At 36.3% G+C, this 12,090-nt stretch overlaps 1 protein-coding gene across 1 annotated transcript in view; it reads left to right on the top strand.

Moving 5' to 3' along the window:
* The first annotated feature begins 563 nt into the window (after positions 1–563).
* The window catches only part of STK31 (serine/threonine kinase 31), an 81,029-nt gene continuing 69,502 nt past the window's right edge, over positions 564–12,090 (top strand). The window contains exons 1-4 of the mRNA XM_029914549.1: positions 564–592; positions 2,515–2,561; positions 2,650–2,702; positions 7,436–7,534. Coding sequence (XP_029770409.1) covers positions 2,534–2,561; positions 2,650–2,702; positions 7,436–7,534 — 180 coding nt within the window. The 5' untranslated portion in view covers positions 564–592; positions 2,515–2,533. The remainder of the gene's footprint in view (positions 593–2,514; positions 2,562–2,649; positions 2,703–7,435; positions 7,535–12,090) is intronic.

Raw genomic sequence — 12,090 nt, forward strand, 5'->3', positions numbered from 1 at the left:
AATTTTTGTTCCTCAGTGTCCTAAAAAAAAAGCTGCTACAAGAGAAAGACCTGATGCCAAAATTTGGCTGAGAAGTGCTTGTAAAGCTACTCATTTAAAAGTCACATTTCATTTACTAATTTTCCAACTCGTAAAATGAATGTTGGGATTCTTCTATTCCAAATCAATACGAGCAAAGGCAGTAGATGATGGAATCCAACCCACCATCTTCCGTCATCATCGGAAGCCTTGTAAAACGAACCTCCCACCTGCCAGGCAGCGTGGAGGAGCGCGGAGGCCCAGAAACCCCCGCAGTCGCAGCCTCCGGGCGCAGCTCTCCGTGTGCGTGGCCCCGCCCAGCACGCTGTGTTCACGGCGCCAGGCCCCCGCGGACACGTGAACCAAGCAGCGGCTCCCAACAAGCCAGGCTGATGGCGCAGCGCCGTGGGCGCAAGCGCAGTGCGGAGCCTGAGCAGCCTAGGCACGCGCGGTCAGTCTCTCTGCACGTGCGCGGGCAAGCGGACCGCAAGCTGTGGTGGCCGGCGGGGGACCGAGGGCCTGGCAAGTGGGACCCGGGGCATTCTGTTAGAGCTTCTGTGGTGGAAAGGGTGAGGTCAGTAGTAGTGTTTTTGGTTGGCGCCGTTGTAGCCGTTTCGACGACAGTCTTTTCACCCCTGCTTGCCGGTTAGGTCTCCCAAGGATGGGGTAAGGCCCATTTCTTGGCCTGCCTTCGCCTTGGAGTCGCCCACCTACTTCTGAGGGTGCCGGGCACCCCGGCTTTTGAGGGTGGTGCTGGGAGGCGAAACCGACTTGCTGATAATTCGCCTATGTGTTCTTGGTGGAGATGGGATCTTGCAGGCCTTTTGTGGGGTGGAATTCTCTCTTCTCACAAATTCCGTGTATTTAAACTTCAAAATACCTCATAAAATAGGTGTCAAGGAGCAACCTGGACTCACTTCTTCCAAATTCTTGAAATAAATTGGAGATTGGAAGTGCCGTCCAATTTTGCAGGAAGTGGGTACAGCGTCAGTTTCTTCGTAATCATCGCAGGGAAAGTCTTTTTGACCCGTTTTAAAATAAGATTTTAAGGTGAACCGTACAGCTTCTCGGGATTTCCAGACACTTTCAGTTTTACTAAATCTAAGCCAGTGGCTTACAGAAAAATACAGTCTCTCTAAACAGATTTCATCTTGTTTTTAAAACATTTTGCTCAATTAAATAAAAAATATTTTTTTGACCAGTAGTGGAGAAATGATACTTGTTTTGATCACCTTTCCATTGTGCTCAATGTATGTGAAAAAACTATATAAGGTGTAACAAAAATCAGAAGAATAAAGTTTAAAATATTTTTTGCCTCTTTTTCCCCTTTGTGACAGTTAATTTTTCTCTTTATGTAAATAGTTGAGAGAACATTTGAAACTCTGGTGTAACACTGTTCTTCAAAAGGTCTTAAAAAGTCTATTTTCAGTTTCCTTCCAAGACCTAATATTTATTCATGTAAAGTGCGGTATTCTAGTACATTAGTGATAAGGTTATAAACGAGTAGACATTTATTTTGAAATATTTTGGAGTTGGAAAGTATAATATATACTGAAAATTAGTTTTGAAGTAATGGGCAAAATTTGGTTGTTTTGCAGTCTTGAAAGATCTCTTCAAAAGTAGAAACCACTGTACCTTTTAAATAAAATTGATTACCAGTCTGAAGTGTTTGTTTTCTATATGTTTGTAGTGTTTCTTTTGTTTGAATTGTAGAAGTCCTGCTCTCCTTTTGGGAGGACATCAATTATTTTGAAAGAATATGCATATTGTTCTGAAGCATTGATTTATGTAACTGATCAAAATGTGTCTGGATATCCACTTCAGTGTAAATTTGTAAAACCTTGGCTAAAAGAGATAATTTCTTTTTTTTTTTTTAAAGTAGTTTATTGTCAAATCAGTTTCCTTTCCATACAACACCCAGTGCTCTTCCCCACAAGTGGCCTCCTCCATCACCACCACCTCTTTTCCCCCTCCCCCTTCAACTCTCAGTTCATTTTCAGTATTCAATAGTCTCTCAAGTTTTGCGTCCCTCTCTCTCTCCAACTCTGTTTCCCTCTTCCCCTCCCCCTGGTCCTCCATTAGGTTTCTCCTGTTCTCCTGTTAGACCTATGAGTGCAAACATATGGTATCTGTCCTTCTCTGCCTGACTTATTTCGCTTAGCATGACCCCCTCGAGGTCCATCCACTTTCCTACAAATGGCCATATTTCATTCTTCCTAAAAGAGATAATTTCAAAGATAGAGATTATGTATAATGAAATCACAGAATACGGTATGATCACATTATACAGATATGATCACAATGTATAGGATATACTCAAAAGAATTATTGGAGAAAATCTCCCAAGTCATTTTTAATACAGTTTGAATTTTGATAACATTATTTTGGAACAAAACATAGTTGTAGGAATTTGAACATTATATAGTTAAGTCTTTCTTGATTCACTGTGAATGAACAGATTATTAGAACTTAATTTAAGCTATTGAATTGTTTTAGTTTTTCAGGAATTGTCCAGATGGATGAAGAAACACATTATAATACAGGTACTGGCACTAAAAATTATTTTTGGATGTAAGAGCTAGATGATCTTGAGTAATTTCTAATTTTTGTTGTATTTTGATTTGGTTTTAGTTGAAGATGTGGTTGGAAGTCATGTGGAAGACGCAGTAACATTTTGGGCCCAGGTAAATAGCCTGGTCGATTTCATTCCCCACTCCTTTCCTCCACCAACCCAGGTCTTCCCAACAGAAACAAAACCCCAGAATATAGATACCCTTGTCATTGTCGGTGACTAATTATTATTGAACATTTAACACAGGCCATTATTGGAAGCCCAGTGACTACAGCTGGGACTTACTACCTGAGTTATGAATAGTATGCTCATTATACACTGAATTAAAGAAGAAAGCAAGCAACATTATAGTTGTGGTTTCAGAATTACACTCGGTTAACACCAACAATCTAGGCTGCATAAATTACTGAATATGCTAAGAAACTTGTATTTGTGAAGTTACAGCCCCATCTAGGGGTCTTTTATAAGATTGTTTCTTGAAAGATACTACTTAAATGCCATTTTTTAAAATGGCTTAACTTTGAATTTGATATATATTCTCTTTTTCATTATAAAGTTGGAAGCACTGTGGAACATTTATAATTTTCTACAGTCAGACTTAAAGTCAGATTAAATTTACTTATTTTTAAATATAAAGCAAAGTACCTAGTGCTTGTGTTTTAGAATTTAAAAAGGTGAACCCCTCTAATTACACAATTACTCACTCATTTTTAATTTTGTGAACTATGCATGAAATGGAGGGAAAGGGATGGCATTTTTCTATGAGAACTGCAGTATGAGAACTCTGATGGGTGGAGAAAATTGGCAATATGGGAAATAGAATTTATGAGAAGAACTGTTGTAGAAGAATGTAATTAACCCAGAGTTCTCATATCTATATAGAAAACATTGTAGAATGGTGATATTCATAGAAAACTTGTGGTGAATTTGTGTTTCTGCCTATGCAAATATTTTCTAAAGGGTGTGCCCAAGTGTTTTATGTGTCTCTGTATTAATAGCAACTATGTCACTCTCAACATCTTAGATTAGATGATAAATATGTTTAAGCTCATAATGTAAATAAGATTTTCTAGACCAGCACTGTCCAGTAGAAATGTGTGAGCCACATAAGTAATTTAAAATTTAGCAGATTCATTAAAAAGTAAAAAGAAAAGATGAAACAAATTTTAATGTACTCAGTATATCCAAAATACTTCAAAATGGAGTTAGGACAGATATATTTATAAGTATTTTATTTTCCTTTTCATATTGTTTTGAAATCTGATGTGTATTTTAGAGTTACAGTATACTGTATCTCAGATCAGACTAGCTGCATTTCAAGAGAGTATTGACTTTGATTTCAACTGACCCTTCAGTGAAACTATTGATGGAATTTGGAGTCATTTTTTTTTAATTTTTAAAAATTATTTATTTATTTTGAGAGAAAGAGAACCATAGGGGGAGGGGCAGAGAGAGAGAGGGAGACAGAGGATCCAAAGCAGGTTCCCTGCTGACAACAGAGAGCTTAATGAGGAGCTTGAACCCACAAACTGTGAGAGCATGACCTGAGCCGAAGCTGGATGCTTAACTGACTGAGCCAACCAGGCGCCCCGAATTTGGAGTTATTATTTAAACCAGGAGTCAGCAAACTATTCCTGTAAAATACTAGATCGTAAATATTTTAAGGCTAGTGGGCCATATAGTCTATCGCAACCATTCAACTCTGTCAGCTCTGCTGTTGTAGTGCAAAGGCATAGATAGACAGTACATAGATGTGACTGTAATCCATTAAAACTTTATTAGCCAAAGCCAGTGGTGGAGGCCAAAATTTGCCAACCTCTGCTATCAACCATAAAGTTGAGGCCTTGTAGAAATTTAAACATTTTAAGAAGTTATGAAACATGTCATAAATGTATGAAATGATTAAGAGTTAAAGCTACTAATGACATTCATATGAGTTGATTATTTCAAGAAGCAAATTATAAAATTTGATTGAAGTTGAAGGAATATAAGTGAAGAATAAATAGAGATTTACAAATATGTGGAGGCCGATCAAGATGAAGATATTCTCACCTATATTCTGTTTTTTTGCCTGCCTGGATTTCTGCCATATAGGGCACTTACATGAGAATACTTCAGAATTTTTGGTAAGCCAAGTGGAATGAGTAGCAGCTGAATGAATCCTGAGTGTTTGGCCTTTACCTTTTCTTTGAAAGAAAGATCTTCAACTTATTTTAGTCATATAGCTACAGAATATTTTGTTGATATATTTTTAAGAACATGTAATGTGTACATTTAATTATTTGGAAATAACTTTAGACTTATGGGAAGGTCAGAAAAATAGTACAGAGTCTTTCTTTATACTCTTCATGTGGCTTCTCTTATTGCTAAAATTTTACATAACCATAATACAGTTATCAAAGCCAGAGTATTACCATTGGTATCATGCTGTTAACTGCAGCCCATTTTCAAATTTCAACAGTTTTTCATTGTCTTTTTTTTAAACTAAAAATTGTTTATTTTGAGAGAGAGAGACAGTGCAAGCACATGAATGTATGAGTGGGAGACAGAGGAAGAGGGGGAGACAGAAGAGAGAGAATCTCAAGCAGGCTCTGCACTGTGAGCCAGGGGCCCAGCTCAGGGCTGGATCTCACAAACCTGTGAGACGGTGACTGAACTGAAATCAAGAGTAGGATGCCTAACCAACTGAGCTACCCAGGCGCCCCGTCTTTCTTCCAATCGAGGATCCCTCATTGTATTTAGTTGTCATGTATTTTTAGTTTCTTCTAAGTTTGGTTAGTTCTTTTATTTATCCTTGTTCTTACTGATTTTGACATTTTTGATGAGTACTGGTCACTTAATTTGTAGACTCTCTCAGTTTAGAGGTTTGATGAGTACTAGTCGGTTATTTTATAGAATTCTCTCATTTTAGATTTGTGTGATAGTTTTTCATAAATAGATTGTCCATAATACTATAGAAATGATACTTTCTAGTGCATCATGTTGGGAATTCATGATAATCGATGAATCATTGTTGATAATGTTAACCTTGATCCACTTCGTTAAGGTGCTATCTGTTGTTTCTTCACTTTAAAGTTACTGTTTTTCCTTAGTAATTAATGTTTCAGGGGCACTGGGTGGCTCATTCAGTTAAGCATGTAGCTTTGGCTTAGGTCATAATCTCATGGTTTGTGAGTTTGAGCCCTGTATTGGGTTCTGCACTGACAGTGGGAAGCCTGCTTGGGTTCTGTCTCTCCCCAATCCCCGTCTTCCCCTCCCCCACTTGTAAGCGTGCATGTGCTCTCTCTCTAAAAATAAATAAATAAACTCAAATAAATGTTTAGAGGGAGATACATTAAGATTGTCTAGTCTTGTTTCTTTTCAACTTTTCACTCACAAATTTTATTATTTATTACTGTGGTGTTTGTCTAATGATAATTTTTTTATTCCTCTTATTCTTTCTGCATGTATTAATTGGAATTTTTCTGTAAGGAAGAGTTGTATCTTCTCCAATAATTTATTTATTCAATTATTTAAATTAATATGGACTTATGGTTATTTATTCCATGGGTTATAATTCAGCACTATCACTACTTAATTTGTTTAAATTGGTACAGCTTTGGGCATCAAGAGATTATTCACATAGGTTGTTGTGCCTTTTAAACATGTCCCCATTCTTTTTTGAGCATTTCTTTACTTTCTGGCAGCACCATAAATTCCAGGATCATCCTTTTTTCCCTGTCTTCGTCCTGGAATCTACCACTCTCCAGAACCCTGGTTCCTTTTATTGGAAAATGGTGTTTAGATATCAAGGTCTGGGCACTAGGTGTACTTATTGATGATGGAGTGTCATTGCTTTTAGGCCCTCTCAGCAGAAAGAGCTTCAAATATATATATATACACACACATATATATATGTATATATGTATATATATATACACATACCATGTATATATATAAATGTACACATGTCATATCTATATTTTTGAATCTTTCACATGTGCATGTATACGCACACAAATGTGTATGTATAAACATACATACTATGAGTTCGGACGAATACCTTCCAATTTTAATCTGATAGTGTAGGTTCATTTTAGCCTTTATTTTTTTGTAACTTTTTTCCTTCCTGCTCTCATTATCTGTGGTATATTTACTTATTTGTTCAATCCTAATATATACTTCAAAATTGTTAGCCCATACCCTAGACAAATGAATTTACTGACTTGATTGCAGTATTTGTATACAGAAGATTATAGTACATTTTGAATTTTTATTACATCTGTTTTATCCAACAACAAATATGAGAAGACTCATCTGACCAAAATAGGCTATACATTTTGAGCAATTAGATTTGTAGTAAAATCCAGGCACAATTGTTTATATCACCTCTTATGATTTAATAGTTTTTGGTTTCGTAGTTTGAATTCCAGGTAATTTGAACTCACTGCAAAGTACAGATTTTCTGAAGCATAGTACCACTTCTTATAAAGAACTTATTTGAATTTGAAAAAATGTTACTGTAAGAATTTGTTTTAATCACTAGTGCTCCAGAATCTTTTTTTAATGTTTATCTATTTTTTGAGAGAGAGAGAGTGCATGAGTGAGGGAGGGGCAGAGAGAGAGAGAGGGAGAGAGAATTCTAAGCAGCCTCTGTGCTGTTAGCCTGGGGTTCAAATTCCTGAACTGAGAGATCATGACCTGGGCCAAAATCAAGAGTCCTGATGCTTAACCAACTGAGCCACACAAGTGCACCTTGAGTGTTCCAAAATCTTGTAAGTATTATGCTTAGTAGAACTCTCAGTTGTATAGCATTGTCAAATAATAATTTACTGAATCTTACACTATAGCTATTCTTCCTTCTAGAGTATCAGTAGAAATAAGGATATCATGAAGATTAGTTGCTCACTGTCTGAAGTTTGTCCGCATGCCACTTCAGTTTTTGGGAATCTTGATCCAAAGAAGGTGAGCCATATTCTTGGGTATAATTATTCCATCTCTCATGATAGCTGTCTTATGTCTTAGATTTTGTAATTGTTGGAATTTTTGATATATTTGAAAAAGAGAGGCAAATTCTTAGAAGTGATGTAAACTATAGTCGTAACATTTATTCTTTCAAAAATACTATGGACTATCTGCTATGTATCAAATATTGTGGTGAGCATTGAGTATACAATGATGAACAAAATAGAATCCTTGTCTTTGACACTGATTGACAAAAGAAATCTGTAATAGTTATCTTTATGGAGAATATTTTGATGATCTTTTATTTTTTTTAAATTGAGGTATAATTTACATACAGTAATGCCTACATGTTATAACCATACAGCTTAATGAATATTTACACAGATCAAGATATAGTTTCATCTTCCTGGAAAATTCCTGCAGGCCCTTTCTCAGAGAATTCTTGGTCAGTAGTCCTTCTAACAAGATGCAATTCTTACTGTGACTTTTGTCACTGCAAATCCACTTGGCCGTTATTAAATCATACAGTATGTTCTCTTCTGTGTATGTATGGCTTCTTTTGTTCAACAGAATTTCTGAGATTCTTCTATATTATTGTGTGTATTGGTATTGGTAGTCTGTTCTTTTTCAAGCTATGCAGTATTTCATTGTATAAATACACCACAGTTTATATGGTGGTTCTCCTTTGATGGCCATTTGGATTATTTGCAGTTTTTGGCTGCTGTGAATTATGCTACCATGAAATACTTACACAGTCTTTTGTTGGATATATTAAGTTTTTTATTTTGACTGTATACCTAGGAGTAGAACTGCTAAGTCATGGGGTAGGCATGTTTCACTTTGGTTGGCCAAACAGTTTGGCAAAAGTATTGAACCAGTTTTTATTCTTACCAGCAAAGTATGAGGGTTCTAGTTCCTCACTGCCCTCACCAATTCTTTGCATTGTTATTCTTGTAAATTTTAGCCATTTTGAGGGGTGTAGTGTGGTTTTTTAATTTTATTTTTCTGAGTACAGAGCTTAAGCATATTTTCATAGTTGTAGCTTTTCATAGTTTTTTTTTTTTTGAGAGAGAGAAAGTGCAAATGTGGGTGTGTGGGGGGGAGACAGAGAATATCAAGCATGCCCCATGCCCAATATAGAGCCTGATGTGGTGCTTGATCTTTTAACTGACCCTGAGGTCATGACTTGAACTGAAATCAAAAGTTGGATGCTTGGGGCATCTGGGTGGCTTAGTCGGTTAAGCGTCCAGCTTTGGCTCAGGGCATGATCTCATGGTTTGTGAGTTCAAGCCCCATGTTGGGATCTGTGCTGACAGCTCAGAGCCTGGAGCCTGTCTTCTGATTCTGTGTCTCCCTCTCTCTCTCTCTCCATCCCCTGCTCATGCTGTATCTCTCTCTGTCTCTCAAAAATAAATAACATAAAAAAAAGAGTTTGATGCTTAACCAACTGAGCCACCCATGCGCACCAATATTTTCATAGTTTTATTAGCCTTTGAATATCCTCTTTTGTGAAGTGACTTTTCACAACTTTTCCCCATTTTCAAGGTTGTTTTAATTGATTTGTAGGAAGTTCTCTATATGTTCTTTATATAATTTGGATATGAGTCCTTTGTCTTACATGTGTATTGTTAGTATCTACTCCATGTCTGTGCCTTCCCTACTCACTTTCTTTATGCCATTTATGTCTAATTTATAATTTTTGTGTGTGTGGATACTTTTTGTTTCCTATTTAAGACCCCTTTAACCCAAGGTCATGAATATATTCATTTCCTCCCAACCTCTGAAGCTTTGATCTTTTGTGTTTAGGGCTTTAATTTACCTCTAGCCAAATTTTGGTTATGATGTGATGTAGAAGTCAAATTTATTTTATTTTTCATATTGATATCCAGTTATGCCAGCACCACTTATCAAAACAGTCATCCTTTTCTTTATTGAGTTGTACTGGAATTTTTATTTTAAACCAGGTGATTATAAATGAGTGTTAACCATCTTTTTTGAAATAATAAATCCTTATATTCTTGGATATATCAATTTCTCTGTCAAGAATTTAGCCTTTGGACATTTTTGTAAGTACACAGAGAAAGATGTCTTATGATTAATTGCAGCATTATTTGTAATAGGTAAAATGGAGATTAAATATCCTTCAATATATTATAGTAGTAGTAATAGTAATCTAATAATAATAGTAAAATGCCAGATAGCTGGCACTTATTGAATCTTACCCTTTGTGAAGAGTGTTCTGAGCACTTTGTATGTATTAACTCATTTAGTCCTCATAGCATTCCTATAAGGCAGATATTATTTTATGCACGTTTTTGAAAATTGAGGCATGGATAACTATAACTTTATGAAAGTCTCCCACTAGTTTGTAATAGATCAAGTGTTCAAACTCAGAGAGCCCACCGCCTTAAATGTTACATGATACTAGAATAATCAATGAATTGTGGTATATCCTTATTTTGGAATACTAATTTATCATTTGGGGGGCTGATACTATGGTAAAGTGAATGGAAATTTTAAGGAGGCACTTACATTTGAATTACAATTTAAGGAGGCACTGAAGGTACCCCTCATGTGCCATGAGTGCCTTGTTTGCCTTACCCAGCTCTTAGTTCTTTTTCTAAGTAAGAGGGATAGATCTCTTTATTTTATATGGAATTAGGTATATAAAATAGTGTATGTAAAATGAACGCATTTGTGTAAATAAAAATAAACATATCCTAGCATATATGTAAAATTAGTGTAAGTGTAAAATTGTTTAGGAGATGTATGTTGAAAAGTATTGGTAAGGAAGTCTTACTTTTTTTTTTTTTTTACTCTTTTTGGTGTACTTTGATTTTTTAAAAAATAATGTGCCTCTATTTTATTTAAAAATAATTACAACCCCAGTGGCATATGTAAAGATACGTAAAAAGAAGAGATTAGAAAGAAAGCATGTAGTTTGGAGCTGAACATCAGAATGGTTAAGTTAATGCAATTTGTAAGCTTCTAGTTTTTTTTTTTTAAAGCATCTTTGTAGCCTAGGACTGTGTTTACTAGTGTTATAAATTAAGATATACCCACTTTTGCTCTGTTGAATGCAAAATAAGTTTCTTGCTTCAAAAAAATACCTAAACTAGTTTCAATAATAGATTTCCTATTATAAATGATTACTCAGGGCCTCTGGCTACTTATGAGTGGATTATACTTTGTAAATTTTCCATCGTGAATGAGTGTCTGCCTCTCATCACGTAATGGGTCATGGGCTATAAAGAGTGGAGCTTTGAGAGGAGAAGATTGGGACCTGGCACAGTGGGAGTGCATGTATAGTTAGTGTTTGAAAGACCAGTCTCCTCAGGATAGACTTGTATTCTTGATGGTACACTGACAGAGTCAAGAACTTCAGATTCCTCAGCTTAGTTGGGACTCCAGCTCTATTCCTGAATACAGGTATCCCCACCTTTATGTAGAGTGGGTTGCAGTGATGCCCCATTTGTGTCACTTACTTAATATTGAATTTTTAATTAAATTAGCATATTATTACAAAATCTTAGCTAAAGATTAATGTGACCCTTTGCTGGGTTTGAAATTGGATAGGAACTGTTTGCTAGTAAACCTTTTTGCTTACTGAAAAACGAAGTAAGATGGTTGGGAGAGTGTATCATGCCATTTGTGCTCTCTCTTGCTCTCCAGTTTTTGAATGTTAGGTGAGGGACTGAGTTAAGTGCTAATTTCATATATACCATTTGTAATATTTGCTTTGTTAGAGATCCATTGTGTGTCTGAATTGATTTGTACTTTGTTGCTTTGGGAAGTTGAAGATTTTTGTATTTTATACTGTATATGTCTTTGCTTCAAAATCAGTGAATTTAGGGGCACCTGGGTGGCTTAGTCAGTTGAGTGTATGACTTTGACTCAGGTCATGATCTCACAGTTTGTGGGTTTGAGCCCCATGTCGGGCTCTGTGCTGACTGCTAGCTCAGAGCCTGGAGCCTGTTTCAGATTCTGTGTCTCTTTCTCCCTCTTCCCCTCCCCTGTTCACACTCTGTCTCTCAAAAATAAATAAATGTAAAAAAATAAGAATAAAAACAAAATCAGTGAATTTGTCTAACTTCAGAGCAATAAACTTAAAATTTGTATTTTTTTCTTTAAATGTTTATTTTTGAGAGAGAGAGAGAGAGAGAGCAAGTGAGCATGCCTGAGTGAGGGAGGGACAGAGAGAGAGAGGGAGACGGAAGATCTGTCCCACGAAGTGCGCTTTGTGTTGACAGCAGAGAGGCACATGTGGGGCTTGAACTCACCAACTGCAAAATCATGACCTGAGCCAAAATCAGATGCTTAATTGAGCCATCCAAGTGCCCTTAAAATTAATTTTACACTTCACTGAAGGCAGTGTTCTAGCCTTTCATATGCCCTTCTAAGGTATTTTTTCCCTGATGAGTCTCCTCTCCTCAAGACACATTAACCCCACAGACACACTTTTTATCTGTTTACGTTGTCAGGTAGGTTTGGACTTTAGAGGGCTACACACCATTGAGATATTGAAGACACCCCTTTCCCAAGCCAGTTTTCACTCA

Source organism: Suricata suricatta, chromosome 2 (assembly GCF_006229205.1).
Source record: "Suricata suricatta isolate VVHF042 chromosome 2, meerkat_22Aug2017_6uvM2_HiC, whole genome shotgun sequence".
NCBI classification, from domain to species: Eukaryota; Metazoa; Chordata; class Mammalia; order Carnivora; family Herpestidae; genus Suricata; species Suricata suricatta.